We start from the raw sequence: 17,106 nt of genomic DNA, 5'->3' as shown, positions 1-17,106 counted from the left end.
TCATAGCGCCTTTTATTTAATCCAAGGAAATAGATTTAACCTGATAGGTCAGATCTGTTTTCTCATCTGTGAACAAGAAGTGAAAAAGCTTTTGTGGTGTAATAAAATAGGTCCTAAAGCCTTTTGCTGTGAACTGTAACTTTTAGAAGAGGATGAAGAAAGAGCCCCATAGACTCTTGGTTCCATTTCCTTAAATGTCTCAGAATAAGGAGGACCAATATATCCTTGACTTTGTGCAAGATTTTTCTTTCTCTTCCCTAGATGCTGGCCCAGGAAGTTGAAGCTGCAGATTCCCTTCCTCCCATGCTTCTGGTTCAGGGAAATGGAACTTGAGCGTCCTCCCAAATTCTGAGGAGGCAGAAATGAACCAAAAAACCCTGAAGGGTAGGTCTTACCAGGAAAGATGTGGGAGGAGAGGGGAGGAGCCCTCAGGGGATTCACCAGAAGTTCAGGACAGGTAGAAGGATGCTGACTAAGAGGAAATCTAGTGTCTTCTCTTAGAAAGCTTATGCATGAGGACACAGACAAGGAGCCAATAGCAGTGAATCAAGCACTTTCTCTCTCTCCTCTCCTGATAGAAGAAACCAAGTAGGACAACTGAATACACTTTCCCTGCTACTTGATGTCATTGCCCTGAGTTTCATTTCCTTTCAGGAGGGAGGAAGGTCCCAGAGAGAGGCAGTCTTTTCCCTAAGAGGACCTGGCAGTAGTTTTCCTCTGTTTTGACCAGAACCTATGTGGCAAAGGAGTTGCATGGGGCCAAGTGATAGTCAGGTGTCAACATTGCACGGTAGAGATTGGCAAAGAAAGGAATAGGATAGGATGTACTCCACCCCTTCTTCAATTCCCAGTGTTTTTTCTAAAGAAATCAGGCTCCACCCACTACTAGCAAGCCAACTGAGATTAAGGAACCATGGAAATGGATGGGCATGCAGGTAACATATTCATCCCTAATTGCAAACTTGGGTGATCATTTGCCAACAATAGAATTGGTTGCTGGGGACAGCAGCTATGCCACAAGACTTTCTCAGTCACTCTTGCTTTCACCATATAACTGCTGAGAGCATAGTCTTCTGGTCCTGCCTCCCAGGGAGCTGAGATATCTTGAACGTTACAACTCGGAAATTCATTCTCTTTCTCTAGCCCTATCCAGAACATTTATGAGGAGTGCTCAGTAGTCAGGGGGAGACCCCTGTCTTCCTGGGGTTACTTGGTGTGTCTGGAGCAGGCGTGGTCGTGGCAGACTCCTCAGCAGAGGCACTGAGATCCAGGAACTCCAGGATGATATCCCAGAGGCAATAAATTAAGTGCCTGAAATGAACCAACAAAGAGTGGGGTTTTAGTAGACTACAAGGTAAGTGAGTCAATGGTGCAATATGGTGGCCAACAACAACAGCTACAAAACTTGTGATCTTACGTTGCCTTAATAAAGGCAAATGTTCAGAATGAGAGTTGACGGTGTTGTTCTGTACTGTTCTGCTCAGTATATACAAATGCAGTATTGTGTTTGGTTCTGGGTGCCAAAATTTTGGAAGGATATTGACAAACAAGAATGAGTCCAGAGGATTGTGAGGAGATTTAAAGCCATACTATATGAAAACTGACTGGTTGAAGGGACTATTGATATTTTACCTGAAGAAGAAACTTAGAAAGAGCCATTACTGTTTAACGTCACCTAATGTTGGGCTTATGAGTTAGGAGACATAGGTTTGAATACTGCTTTGGATACTTACTAGCTATATGATCATCAGCAAGTAATTAATATCTTGGAACCTCAGTTTCCTCATCTGTAAAATGGGGGTTATAATAATTGTGCTACTCATTTAATGGGGTTCTTGGGAGTGAATAGCTCTACCAACCTTATAGTGCCATAAAAATTGGAGTTATTATGAAGACTTAAAAGGCACATATATGAAAGAGAGATCAGACTTATTTTGATTGCCCTTAAGGGCAATTCAATTCAATGTAAAGGGGAAAAAGTTTCAATAATTAAAACTGTGCCAAAATGTAATGGCTTGATTCATGGGCTACAATTTCCCATCACTCAAAGCCTTCAAGGTGAGATCGGATGACCATTGTGGGGGAAGAATTTCCTTTTCAGTGAGAGAAATGATTATTAATAACCAATTTGAGGAGATTCAGATTTCTCCCTTTTTTTTTTAACCTCATTTCAAGACCTCAGTCCCTGAAGCTTGAGCTAACCTTCTCCTCTATCCTCTAACCTTCTCCTCTGTCCTCTAACCTTCTCCTCTATCCTCTAACCTTCTCCTCTGTCCTCTAACCTTCTCCTCTATCCTCTAACCTTCTCCTCTATTCTCTATAATGGGGCAGCCATTGTGTTCTACTTAGCTTTAAAAGGCTAAGGTCTTCTACTGCATCTGGGGTTATCTCCAGTCATTCTGATGTGTATCTGGCCACTGGACCCAGATAGCTCCCAAGCAGAAAGTGAGGCTGGTGACTTTACACAGCCCTCCCTCACTTAAATCTAATTCACTTGCATGTCATAGCATCACTTCCGTGATGTCATGGCCCTTTTCAAGAATGAAGGATGAACAACAATCATTTTATAGATGAAGAAACTGAGGCCCAGAGAAGAAAATTATTTATAGGACCACAGAGTTAGATTTCAAAGGGATCTCAGCGGTCATGGATTCCAGTCCCTTCATTTTATAATGAGGAAACCAAGGCCCTGAGTTGTTAAGTGATTTTTGCCCAAGTTACTCTGCTAGTGAGTGTCTGAAGTAGGATTTTACCCAGGTCTTTCTGATTGCAAATATAATACTCTTTCCACTGCATTAGTAGGTCTTAACCTTTTGGCAGTCTGGTGAAACCTACAAAAGCTTTTCTCAAAAAAATTTTTTTAAATAATTGAAAAAAATGCTAAACTTCAATTAGAGTTTAGTGAAAATAAAGATGTTATTTTTTTTTCCACTCAAGTTCACAGACCCCCTGAAATCTATCCATTCATTCCTAAGGAATCTGTTGATTTCAGGTTAAGAAACTTGCCCTAAGCTTACCAAATTTCCCTAGATGTAAAATGTAAATATAGTACTAGAAGTCAAAGGTTTTGACTTTCAGTCCAGACATTTTCCTGCTATTCTTTCCCAATAAGAGTTTCTCTCCAGAGGGTCCTTGTCACACTACTCATATAGAAACATATTAATATGAACTGATTAGCATCTCTTTCCATATCAGTATTCTCCCTGATTCCACTGTTCTCCCCCCCACAAAAAGCAGAAGAGTGCTAGTGCTAGTCCTAGTACTCCAGGGCAAGGTTGGACTCCTCCAGGCAGCAAGTGCCAGTTTACCCAGTGGTCTGTAGGATAATGTGCCTGAGACTGGCCTAGGTGCAGATTGATGGTGGTAGGACATGGACAGCAACACTCTGCCTTGAGGTGAATATCTTGGAGTTTTGCCCAGTTGGCTTCTTGCAGACTGTCTGATCTTACTCTTAGTATCACCCAAACTCTCTGACCCAGACCCCTTGACCTCCCAGGTCTTGGGCAGTTGCTGCCATTGGCTGAGTAGACATTCAGGATACACTTTTCATCTCTACCTGTTGATGAGGGGCTGCTGCAGAGACTCCAGGACCAAACCCCAGCTCAGGCGGCACTTGTTTGCTCCAAGGATTTCCACTACCAAGTCTGATAAGGAAACAACAGAGAAATATTTGTGAACTTTCCCAGTGGTGCTCAGCCCTGTATCCTAAATACATGCAGCTTTTGCTCTGCACTTCGGACATAGCCTTGGTGAAAAAGACATGGGAATCTGGCTCTGATTCCCTACTGGTTAAAGGGAATGGAGGATCAGTAGGTCAGTATGTCATAGGATTTAGTTATATAAAGAACCTTAGAATTCACCTAATCTGGCCCCCTCATTTTACACATCAGGAAACTGAGGCTCAGAGAATTTAAAAATTACTTGTTCAAGGTAACATGCAGAGAGCTGGATATCTAAGCCAGGTCACAGATTTGGAGCTAGATGAAACTGTAACATCATCTCGTCCAATTCTTCTCTCTCCACCATGCCCCAATTTATAGATGGGGAAATTGAGACCCAGAGAGGGGTACTAAGTTGTCCAAAGTCACACGGGTAGTAACTCACAGAGCTGGAATTTCAACATAGGTCTTTTGACTAGGGTTCTTCCTTACTCCGTGTTGTTTTATTTGAGTCTGGGGGCAGAGCACCTTCTCTAGCTTTCAGAAGGGGTGCAGGCTGTGGGAGAGGGGTCGGTATCGCCTGTCTGGCTAGCTGATGGTGTGGTGGCTGGCTCACCTGGCAGGACTCCCATCAGGCTTTGCAGAGCTTGCTCCTCTGTAGCTTCCTTCTGTTTCTGTGTTCTCAGAGGCTTCGGCAGCACTGGCAGGCTGCCCCCTGGCCAGATGGACTCCTGCAGGAGCCGGAGATACTGGACCCAGCGCTGGGGGCATGTCAGATTAGCTACCTGTACCTCTAGCCACCTGCCAGGTGGAGAGGGACGAAAGGGAGGGAGAGAAGAGCTGAGAAGGATGACTCAGATGAGCCAAAAGTATTTCCCTGTAAAAATGTGCATTTGAATACGTAGACATTTCACATGACTGCCTCGATTATGCAAATTGTTGTTTTGTTTTGTTTTCCTTTTTGTTTTGTGAATGGAAAAGTTAACCAGTGCTGCTTTTCCCAGCTAGTTCAGCCCACAATGATCTCTCCCTTAGAACTCAACAGTGGTTAGCGTCTGCATCACACATTTTGGAGCCTGGTTCTATGTCTTTTTATGCCTACTTGTTTCACATGGGTAAGCTAATCTCTTCAACTAGGTAGTAAGCTCCTTCAGCACAGGGACCATGTATTTACAGACAGTCCTCAGCCTAGATAAAAAGTTCCCAACCTGGGGCACTTAGATCCTGAAGGGTTACAAGAAGCTTGTTAAGGGGGTATGGGAAATATTTGGTAAATCATGGTAACTATCCTATAGTAAAATTCCATTTATTAGAACTTATCTTTGTGAAATCAGGATTCCCAGCCTTGCTCACAGTCAAAACCAAAACAACAACAACAACAATAATAAAATAGCTAACATTTATTACATGTCCACTGAGCGGCAGGCCCACACCAAGCACTTTCCAATTATTATCTCATTTGATCCTCACAACAACTCTGGGAGGTCGGTGCTATTATTACCCCCATTTTACATAAGAGGAAACTGAGGCAAACAGAGGTTAAGTGACTTTAGGCCAGATTTGAACTCAGGTTGTCCTTACTCTTGACTCTATCCTCTGTGCCACCCAGAAACAAATTAGAGACTGAACATGACATATGGGTATCTCTTTCAAAAACTATGTCAAGAATAAAACTATTTGTGAACAAGAAATAGAACCAAGGTTTCTCTAATTAATTTGGCTGTATTCTGATAAACATTGAATTATTTTAAGATACTAAAATGTTATGTACCAAATAGAATTGTCATCATGAAAAATTAGTCTACGTTATGTCTCATGTGCATAAACATGGCAAACTCTAGAATTCTGTTTCCTTTCATATTGAGTAAGGGGCATAGGAAGGTTTACTGAAAGCCAAGGGTTACAGGGACTGAAAAAGGTCAGAAACCTCGGCTTAGAGTGATTCCAGCGCTTAGCATACAAATGGTTATGCAGAGACCAAGTGGAAATGGAGCCTCAAACTTGAACTCAGCAGAAAGAACAATTTGCTCTCTAACCCTTAAGCTTGCTACAAAAGGGCAGCCAAGCAAACATCTCTGGTTCCTTGACTCAAAAGGTCACCAAATGACCCTAAGTTTCCTCAAAAGCCTTCTTAAGAATGCTTGTTAAAATATCCTCAGAGAAGCCTTCCTGAATGGTAATGAAGGCTGTGTTGTAGGAGATGAGGAAACCATGTGACGAAAGCATGGGATGAAAAATGTCTGGTTTGTGGCCCTTTCTGAGCTGAAGGCTCTTATTCTTGCTATCATGGTGGGTAGGGAAGACGGCTGTGCAGTCAAGACGGGGCAGCATATAAATCAATCTAGCTATTTCAAGGAGGAGCCATGGTGGGAGTGGAAGTGAGGTTACTCTTAATAGAGATGTCCCTGGGCATAGGGTGAGGCACATCAGGCTAGGGATTATGTCTTATATTTCATTGGATATGCTGCCTCCACCCAGCACAACATTATACACATTATTGATACTAAATAAATAAATACCGATTTAATTGATAGGGCAAAGACTATTGCATAGATAGATGGGCTGAGTGATAGCCGAGGATCAAAAAAACTATACCTAAGCAAGGAGACTAAGGAGATTAAGATGAAAGCTAGGGTACAGTCATTCTTCATTTCCTGAGGTCAGCTTTCTTTCCTGATTTAGAAACAACCCAGTTCTTTAAAATGAAGTTACAGGGGCAGATAGGTGGCAAATGGATAGAGTACCACCACTCTTTCCTCCCCTGCTCCCCTTGGAGTCAGATGGATTTGAGTTCAAATCCAGCCTCAGACATTTACTAGCTGTGTGATCCTGGGCAAGTCACTTAATCCCAAATTGCCTCCAATATATAAATAAATAAAATGAGGTTACCAAATTTTAGACTCAGGACCTTAAGAGGACAGTTAATGTTATGCTCCTGCCTTTGTCTTATCTGAACAATCTCCAGAAAAAGAGATACATATCCTCTCCTGGTACTGTTTCATGAATTTACAAACTTAGAGTCAGGAAGTTATTTGTAATATTTGCCTAAATCCTTCTTCTTTGTACCCTTCTTCCTTCAGTTCAATCAGTCATCAAGTATTGCTGATTCTTTCTTCACTGCCCCTCTCAACTCCTTCTCTATCTTTTGTCCCCATCTGCTACCACAACAAAATCAGACTCTGAAGAGTTAGAAAGGATCTCAGAGGTCCTCAAGCCTAACTACTCCCTGAAACATGACTCTTTCCTGTAACTTACTCAAGTAATCATTCATTCTTCTAGTCCCCAGCACCATACAGGAGGCACTTAAGAAATGCTTGGTGGATTGAATCTTCCAATCAAAAACCTCCAGTGACTTTTGGACAACTTGAATTATCAGGAACCCTCTGATGGCACACTTCTGTAATCCCTGCTATTGGGAAGGTGGAGGCTGGTGGATCCCTGGAGTATGGGAATTCTAAGCTGAAGTAGGGCTGAAATTGATTATCTATCTGCTCTGAGTGCGGCATCAGTATGGGAGCCCTTGGGAGTGGAGGGCCACCAAGCTACTTAAGGTGGTCCAGATCTAAAAAATGGAGCAGGTAACAGCTTCTGTGCTAATTAGTATTGGGACCAGGCCTGTGAATGGTCACTACATTTCCAGCTTGGACAAAATAGGGAGATCCAGTGTTTAAAAAAAAAAAAGTTCCATGGTATAATGAGAAGATATCTACCATTATATAACTTTCACCCACTGGTTCTACTTCTGCACCAAGCAAAAGTCTAATTTCTAATCAAGTACTTAATAAAGGCTTTTTCATTCTTTCACATATAAATCAGAGGGGCTTTATTAGAAATATTTTCTCTGTGAAGACATACAATATTTATTTCCTATCAGACCACCTTGTAGGAGGCAGTGTAGTGATGAACACTGTGAGTTTCTCCTTTTAAGGCAGTATCATATGAGTGATTTAGGTTTCCTGGTAACTGATATTTCATCCATATTACACAGTCACAGAATTTTAGGGCTGGAAGGGACCTCATTGGACATCTAAACCAACACATAACATAGGCAACTAATGGTCAGCCAGCTTAAAGACCTTCAAGAAAGGGGAATTTACTACCTACTGAGACAGTCCTTTCTACTTTGGGATAGCTCTAATTAGTTAGGAAGTTTTTCCTGATAGCTAGCCTAAATTTACCTCTTTGCAACATCTACCCACTGTTCTTGGAAAATCGAACCAAACAGGACAACTGTAAACCCATTTCCACTTAACAGTCATTGAAATACTTGAAGATAACCATTATCTCCCCTTTGAGTTTTCTTGGTCCTGACCAAGTACCCCCAAATCTTTCAATCTATCTTCATATGACATGGAATCAAGGCCATTGACTCCTGGTTGCCTTCTACATGTTATTCCCTCTCTCCCTCAAATGCCCTCCCCCCAGTCCCATCCCTGCTCAATAAACATTAATACTTCCTATTTTCTTTAGGATCAAATGTAGATTCCTCTTTTGGACATTTTAAGCTATCCATTCTCTGGCCCCTCCCTATCTTTCCAGTCTCCTTATGCTTTACTCCCCTCCACAAACTTTCTGGTTTAACTGCACTGACCTACCTCAGTAATTTAGATTTTGTCTCGCCTATTAGAATCCAAGCTCCATGAAACCAGGGACTGTTTTTGCATTTCCTTGTATCCCTAGTGCTTGGCACATAGTAAGTGCTTAATAAATGCCTGTTGATTGACTAACAAAACAGTCCCTGACCTCAAAGAACTCACATTCTAACAACATGTAATAAAAAGTAGATGAAAGGAGAACCTGAAAGGAGAAGGTAGCTGGAGGACCTGGAAAGGACCACAGCAGTCAATGGATTTAAGATGAGTCTTGGATGAAGCCAGGGAAACTAGGAGGTGAATTGAGGGGGCAGAGGATTCTAAAAATGGTGGACAGCCCTGCAAAGGCATAAAGATGCGAGGTGGTGTGTCATGTTTGAGGAACTGCGAGTAGGTCACTGTAGATGGATTAGAGGGTTTGTGGAGGGGGAATAAGGAAAGGAAGGAAGGGACCAGGTTATAAAGAGCTTTAAATACCAAATAGAGAAATTTTAATTTGAGCCTGAAGGAAATCAGAAGCCACTGGAACTCTTTAAATAGGGAGTGTGTGTGTGTGTGTGTGTTGCATATTTGTGTATATTTGTGTGTATATGATGATCAGATTATCCTTTAGAAAAGTCACAACTTTGTACAGCTCTACCTCACTTAAATCCAACTTACATGCAAGTCAAGACATCACCCTCTTGATGTCATTGATTGTCTTTGAGAACAGGACGAAGGACAAACAACAAAAAAAATGGAGAACAGGTTGGAGTGGTGAGAGGCTTGAACCAAGGAGACCAGTTTCTATGACCTGTCTTATGTTGTGAATAAAGATATGTTTGCTTCTCACTATTTTGTAACTACAAGTGCCATCCTTTGGGAAATATAATGAAGGCACATTGCTTTCTAGAAAATATATGCATTCCAACTTAGCTATTAATAACTAGGACTTTTTTTTCCCCTATGTTAGGATCTTTGTGTATTTTCTATATATTTCCTATAGACTCCTACAGAAGAGCCATAAGCATCTTCATTAGAGGGCCTTTGAACTTCACTTGAAAAAATAACCCAAGGTCATTCATTCTCTTGGCCCTGGCCAGATAATTTAGAGAAAGAAGTCTCAGAAAACCCATGAACATATAAATTCATTACTATCATGCATGCTGATGTAATTGTAATTGCTTTTCAATTTTCTTTTGCTTTCACCAATAAAAACAAACTAAATATCTTCTTCTTCACAGATAGGAGAGGTGATAATGGGAGAGTGCTGAACTTGGAATCAGAAAGACCTGGATTCAAATCTTGCCACAGACACTTACTAGCTGTGTGACTCTGAGCAAGTTACTTAACCTCTCAGCCTCAGTTTCCTCGTTTGTAAAATGAGCGTATTGATTTCAATGGCCTCTAAAGTTTCTTCCATCTCAAAATCTATGATCCTATAAGAGTCTACCTGGGTTTAAGAGCCTAATAGTACGTAGCAATCATAGAGGAGATCATCTCCCTCTCTCTTTTGTTAGCCAAACTCAAGTACATTGGGAAATATTCCAATCCTATATTCTCATATAGCTCACACAACTGCCGTGCCTAAAGGTCTCAAAGGTGGCCCAGTGGATAGAGCCCTAGGATTGGAGTTCAAATACAGCCTCAGACACTTTCTAGCTGTGTGACCCTGAGCAACTCATTTAACTCCTACTTGCCCTAATCCACTAGAGAAGGAAAGGGCGAACCACTCTAGTATCTTTGACAAGAAAACCTCATAGACTGTATGAGTTTGCCAGGAAATTCCATCCTCATAGGCTAATGTTCTCTAAACTTTATTTGGAACAGGTAGGTGGCACAGTAGATAGAGTGCCAGGCCTGGAGTCAGGCAGACTCATCTTCTTGAGTTCAAATTCAGTCTCAGACACTTACCAGCTGTGTGACCCTGGGCAAGTCACTTAACCCTGTTTGCCTCAGTTTCCTCATCTGTAAAATGAGCTAGAGAAGGAAATGGCAAACCACTTCAGTATCTTTGCCAAGAAAACCCTAGATGGAGTCACAAAGAGTCAGACATAACTGAAAACGACTCGACAACAACAACGAAGATCCCGAAGCTTAGATTTATAATAGAATGATGCATAGTTTCTAGCTAACGGAAAATAATAGGATTTGAGAATTAGAAAGGAATGCATCTTCCTCTGTCTAGCCTACTTTAGCTTCCTATCAGTCCAATCTTCCCAGTATAGACTGAGGCAGAATCTGGCTCAGGTGTAGATCATGGCGCAGCTATCCTGTTCCTTCTACCCATGCCTAGGAGGCGGAAAGAATTGTGAAGAAGAATTCATATAGGGCCTACTATGTGCCATGCTAGAAGAGCCTCCTAGGTGGTGACTTATAGGTCCATACCCCCTGGTAATTTATGCCATCACCCTTCTACCCAAGTGACTTGTCACCCATCCAATAGCAGATAGGAGTTGCCAAGGCAAACTTTATTTAACCTCCACCATGCCAGACAGTCTACATTCCTCTCAAGCAAGGCATTCCAGTCGTGAGGGCTCCGTTCTCTCAAGCCCACAGCCCAAGAATAGTACTCAGAATAGGAAGCCTGAAAGGTGATGGCAGGGCAAGAATGGCAAACATCAATGGAGATCAAGAGTGGCATCAAAGGCACAAAGCCATCCATTCCCCAAAATAGCTGCCACTATCCCATTTGTTATTCTTAGGGCTGCTCAGTCTTTTTATAGGGTTTTTCATTCAGTGAGTCTAAGATGTCTTACCAAAGGGATCTGATAGCAGATATTGCTGTCCCTGTTTACGAAGAAGGGTGGCTGAAGGGAGACAGGTTAAATGACCTGCAAATCACTCCAGAGATCTAAAGGGCCCATATGCAAAAAGACCCTAGGGCCATAGGACCTCTTTACTTCTCCCTTCTAAAACAGGGGTTCTTAACCATAAATGTGTTTTTTTTTAAACTTGACCATTGTATTTCAATATAATTGATTTCCTTTTTAATCCTATGTGTTTTATTTCATCCATTTACAAAATTGCTCTAAGAAAGGGTCTGTAGGTTTCACCAGACTGCCAAGGGGGTCCATGGTATTAAAAAAAAATAAAAACCTTGACTGTAAATCAGTATTTATTGTAAGAACAAAGGAGTTATTGGGAACTAATTTTAGTAAGTATGGGAGGACGATGAGGTTTATTAGATCAAAGTATGGGTCTTCAATAGAAATAGAACAAACTTACAACAAATGATATTGATTCTCTTTTTCACGTATATAGGCTTCACCAGACTGCCAATGAGGTCCATTGGCATTGGTATTAAAAAAAATTAAGAATCTTGACTCTAAATCAGTATTTATTGTGAGAACAAAGGAGTTATTGGGAACTGATTTTGGTAAGTAGGGGAGGACAGTGAGGTTTATCAGATCAAAGTATGGGTCTTCAATAGAAATGGAACAAACTTAGAGCAAAAGATATTGATTCTCTTTTTCACATACATTCACAGGGCAGGGCAATTTTTCTCTGTGTCCCTCTATTGCTAATTGATGGGACTAATCATATTAATAACTTGTCCTCTTCAAAGGTAACGCAGAGCCTGCCTCCTCTAGGAAGACTTCCCAGATTATGCCCAAAGTAAGCACATATTCTAACTCAAACCTGGAATGAACAATGAATGGTTTTCTCTTCAACATGATACTTAGTTCATGTTCTATACACATTTCTGTGCATTTACAAGTACCTTAATTGAACATTAACCCATCTTCTCAATCCAACAAAAAGGCAGAACAAGGTAGTAGAAAGAGTTCATGAAGTCCAAGAATTAGCTTTGTTACTTGTGTACCATGTGTCTGATTTTAGGCAACTCACCTGCTTTCTTTAGGCCTCAGGTCTTTATATGTGAAGGGTGAAATACTACTAGTTAACCTTATATCAATTAATTGATCAATTAAGTACCTACTAAGCACCAGGCCTATGAAACACTTGATATATAAAGACAAAATTGAAACAGCCCTTGACTTCAAGGAGTTTACTAAGGGTTTATATGAGTTTCTAAGGGATGCTCTCTCTAAAATTAATTATTATAATAGCCAATATTTGCTTAGTATTTTAGTATTAAAAATTGACCCTCATAACAACCCTGTTTGGAAGATGCTATAGGTATGACAGCCTCATTTTCCCCCTTAGTGACTGGCAAAAATAGGTGCTTAATAAATGCTTATTGATGAATAATTTGATTTTATAGAGAAAGAAACTGAGGGTCAGAGAAGAGAAACAAGTTCAATTAGATTCAACAGATATCTGTACACCTACTAGGTGCAGGATCACTATGTTTGCTTCTGTGAATTTTTAAAAACTTGAAATGTGATTTCATTGGAATAGGGAACTCCTAGTAAGGAAACTTCCTCTACCAATACAGAACAATACCTGCTCTATTTAAGAGTGTTAGAAAGTTGACTGGAGGTATTAAGAGGCAAATGACTTATCCAGGGTCACATAGCCAGTCTGTCAGAGGCAGGACTTAAACTGAGGTTTTCCCATCTCTGAAACTAGTTCTCTTTCCACTAAGCCATCCTACTTTTCCTGGGGATACTCCCCCCAAAGAAAACCCCATAAAACAGCTCTTCAAGGAGCTTATATTCAACAAGTCATAAGCTAGTAAGTGTTAAAAGTGGAATTCTAACTAGTCTTTCCTTCAAAGTCATTATTTTTTTACTACATTATACTGCCTTGAACATAAAATTGGAATATTCCATAGAAGTAAAATATATTTAAAAGTAACAACAATAACAACAATAGCTAGCATTGATATAGTGCTTTACGTTTTGCAAAGCACTTTACAAATATTATTTCATTTGATTCTCACAACCCCGAGAAGTAAGTGTTATTACTATTCCCATTTTACAGATGAGGAAACTGAGGCTGAGAGACATTAAGTGATTTGCCCAGAGTCACACAGCTAATAAGCATGTGAAGCTAAATTTGAACTCAGATCTTCCTGACTTCAGGTCCAGCACTCTATGTTCTATCTACTGCATCAGATGGATAAAACAAAAATGTTGAGAAACCAGCAATTGGAGGGCTAGAGAGGGGCTGGGCTCTCCCAGTCAAAACACCAGCTGCTGACAAAGACAAAGTCATCCGATGCAGACCCCTCAGCACAGAATGGGTCAACCAAGGGTTTCTGTAAGAGTCAGTTCCAGAAGCATGCAAACTAGGAGAAAATAAAACATATTCAAAGACTGTAAGGATGGAATCCACAGAGCTGAGTCTGCTCTCCAGGTGTGGACAAAATTTTCTACGCTCCCATTTTTCATACCCCATATCAAAGATGAGAAGCACCTGAGAAAGAAAAATAAAACCACTTTTTAAAGAATTTACCCCCCGGCCTCCTCCTTCCTACTGACTCCACTGCCACCCCTCTTTTCTTCCAGAATACACACTTTTTTAAAAGGATTTCACTGGGACATTTGGGATCAGTCAGTTTTCACTTCTTAGCCCCAGGAAACCTATGGGAGAACATGAGGAGCTGCAAAGCTTTCCTGTTTACAGAGATCTATGGTAGGGTATGTGGTCTTCAATGATGGATGTTTGAGCTACCCTGGGAAGTAACAGTCTGGAAGAGGAAAAACAGCTCTCTAGAATGTGTGAGAGGTAATTCAGTTTCTAAAACAGGTTGCTCTCTCTCTCTGTCTTTGTCTCTGTCTTTCAGTCTCTTTATTTCTGTCTCCGTCTCTTTCTCTGGGTCTCTCTCCTGTGTTTCTGCTTCTGTATCTCTTTGTCTCTCTCACAAACAGATATCCAAGCACATGCAGCCATTCTGAGTTATAAAGGGTATCTTGAGCAGCGTCCCATATCCCAATTGCATGGAAATATCTTCATCTGTAAAATGGGCATGGTTGTTCTACTTACCTTAGAGGTGGTTTTAAGAAAAACACTTAAACCTTAAAGCACCCTATTAATGTGAGCTACCATTATTTTTCCTCAATCAGAGAGTGTCTAATTTGCTTGGCACAGCATCTGACACTACATTATGCGCAGATAGTGTTTCCATGATAATGCTAGAGTTCTCATTTTATTCATTCATTCAACAAACATTTATTAAGCACTTACTACATACAAAGCACTGTGCTAGGCACCAGGGACACAAAGGCAAAGATGAAAACCATCCCTGCCCTTAATGAGCCTGCTGCTGTTCAGTTGTGTCCAACTCTTTGTCAGACCCTATTTGGAGTTTTCTTGGCAAAGATGTTGAAGTAGTTTGCCATTTGCTTCTCCAGCTTATTTTACAGATGAGGAAACTGGGGCAAACTGGGGCAAATAAGTGACTTGCTTAGGGTCACACAATTAGTAAGTCTCTGGGGCTAGATTTGAACTCGTGAAGATGAGTCTTCCTGACTCCAGGGCCAGCACTCTATCCACTGCACCATCTAGCTGTCCCTAGTGGAAGAAGCTTATTTTCTCTATACCTAAGATGTACAAAAAAAAAAGCCTCAAAATTCTTCCTTTTTTGACCTAGCTTTGCGGCTTCTTTAGCTGGCCATAAGTGGCCCTGAAATGAAAATAAGGTAGGAGAAATATAAAGCGGAAAAGAGAAAAAAAAAAAAACTATCTCCTTGGTGTTCATTGCTTATTTCACTACATATGTATGTGTTATCTTCTTTCATTTCCCCATAGAATACAAGCTCCTTGAAAGCAGGGACTATTTTATTTAGGTCTTTTTAGTCCCAGGGCTTAGGATACTCCCAGGTACTTAATAGACACTCAAAAAATGCTTGCTGATTGACGTCTAGGACAATAGCCATAACTGGAAGGGACCTCAGACATCACCTACTAACCCTTTTATTTTAAAAATGGAGTCCAAAGGAGGTTGAGTGGCCCGCCCAAGGCCTTATAGTAAGCATAAGACTTGGAATTTGATCCTAGGTCTTCTGGATACAGAGTCAATACTTTTCTCATTATTCCACCTTAATCTAAAATGATGTTTGTAAAAAAGTTTATAAACCCTAAAGTGCTATAGAAATATCTATTATTGTTACTGTTATTACTCTTATCTAAGCCAGGAAGGAATATAGACATGTTTTTTCTTGGATTGAAAATAATACAATTTGCTTGTCCCAAAGTCCTTCCTCTCTCTAACTTCTGAGAACTCACTGTTGGTAGGACCCAAGATGGACAAGGAAATGGAAAACTCCAAGGGAGTTATACCTGCATCTTGCAGTAATACTGATTTTATATTTCATTTGCTAAAAGCAGTCATTATTATTTAGATCACTCAAAACAGATGCAAGGTAAACGTGCTAAAAAAAAAAGTTGGAAAAGAATTCCAAATGGAATTGGTTTTATTTTCTGATGACTGACAAGTTACTATTCTAATCTCGGCATTTGATACAAGGATAACAACCCCTCTCCCTACACCCCTCCCCCAAAGAAAAGGGAAAAAAAAACAAACCCTGCTCTGTAGGACCATCTCAGAATGATTTAGTACACATGACAGTCTTATTAAGGGGGCCACAAATAGCCAATAAAATGAGGAAAAGCAACAATGGATTAACACTCAGATACTTGAGAGCTCTGTGGCTGCCCGCACGGAACGAGGCAGGGATTGAGAAGTGATTGGGGCTTGCCATTACACTGGGGGTACATACCTAGCCCATGCTGTAAGGGGCCCCTATTTGAAATAGCTGAAGATAGAGGAATGAAGTGGTGGCTAAAAAGGAGCTAATTTAATACCAGGGCTTAAGATGGCACTTCAAGGTCAGCTGAAGGTCAGTTTCCATCAAAATAGCCGAAACCAGAAAACTTAAGAGTAAGGAGAGAGGGCTTTAGGGACCATGCCTAATGCAATTAGCAAAATTCCACCTCATCTCCCTCTTTTCTCAGATAGCTGCTGTAGCTGAGAGAGGGAAGGTTCAGAACCTACCAGGCTTGAGATTTGGGGGATGGAAACAAGACTCTCTTTTATGCCCTTCAAGTTCACTAACCTGTGGCCCAAGGACAACTACAGTCCTGGCAAAGGATTCTGGGTCGCCTCTTCCATTTTCTTTGGCTCTGTGTATCTCTCTCTTTCTGTTGCATTGTTTTTATTGGGAATAAGGCTCATTGATGGGGAGCCAAAGATGAGGGGATTGAGAAATCACGAAGCAGCAACCTTTAGGGAAGCAATAAAAACAATGTAATCTAAAAATTGCCTAGTAGGTCTATCAAGTTAATCAATCAACCAATTAACAAGCAATTATGAAGTACCTCCTCTTGTAAGACATTATGCTAGGAGTTGGAGAAAGAGGAATGAGAGGTGGGAGTGGAAGGTTAGGGAAAATCCCTGTACTCAAGAAGTTTACATTCCATACAAGGTTCATTTTATGCAAATGTAATTATAATTTTCCTGTTTACATGTGGGAGGGCCTGGATCAACCAATGCTTTAAGGACGGACAGTTAAAAAAATGGAAACAGTAAGAAAGATGAACTTGTTACATTTCCTACTGACCCTGAGCACTCTTTGCTGGGGACAGAAGATGGGAAACGGGCTTAACTGGCATAATTTGGTATTAGTGGAAAGATCAAAGATTCAATAGACCTGACTTTGAGTCCTAGAAATGTGGTCTTGGGCAAATTGCTTCACATCTCTGGGCCTCAATTTCCCATTTTTTGTAAAATAAACGGGTCAGCACTGAAGTTCCTTTCCATTGCTGATATTCTACAATTCTCTGAATTTAGATAGCAGTGATAGATAAGATCTAGCTTTACAACTTCATAATCATTTATTTCTGGAGTACTAAAGCACCCAAATCATGAACTTGACCCAGCACCTATGAATACCTCCCACCCTCCACCCTCATTCTATCCCTCCTCACGACACCAGGAAGGAGACTGGAGACCAAATCATTGCATT

At 40.8% G+C, this 17,106-nt stretch overlaps 1 protein-coding gene across 1 annotated transcript in view; it reads right to left on the bottom strand.

Annotated features, from left to right (window-relative positions):
• Positions 1–6: 6 nt before the first annotated feature.
• Positions 7–17,106, bottom strand: part of SNX19 (sorting nexin 19) — a 63,067-nt gene continuing 45,967 nt past the window's right edge. Inside the window, exons 9-11 of the mRNA XM_027835141.1 lie at positions 4,276–4,460; positions 3,557–3,644; positions 7–1,311 (exon numbers count right to left, since the gene is read on the bottom strand). Of these exons, the coding sequence (XP_027690942.1) occupies positions 1,179–1,311; positions 3,557–3,644; positions 4,276–4,460 (406 nt within the window). The 3' untranslated portion in view covers positions 7–1,178. The remainder of the gene's footprint in view (positions 1,312–3,556; positions 3,645–4,275; positions 4,461–17,106) is intronic.

This window comes from Vombatus ursinus, unplaced genomic scaffold (genome assembly GCF_900497805.2).
Source record: "Vombatus ursinus unplaced genomic scaffold, bare-nosed wombat genome assembly UNPS02014813.1, whole genome shotgun sequence".
Taxonomy (NCBI): Eukaryota; Metazoa; Chordata; class Mammalia; order Diprotodontia; family Vombatidae; genus Vombatus; species Vombatus ursinus.
The sequence above is the reverse complement of the archived record's forward strand: the minus strand, read 5'-3'. Positions and strand labels throughout refer to the sequence as shown.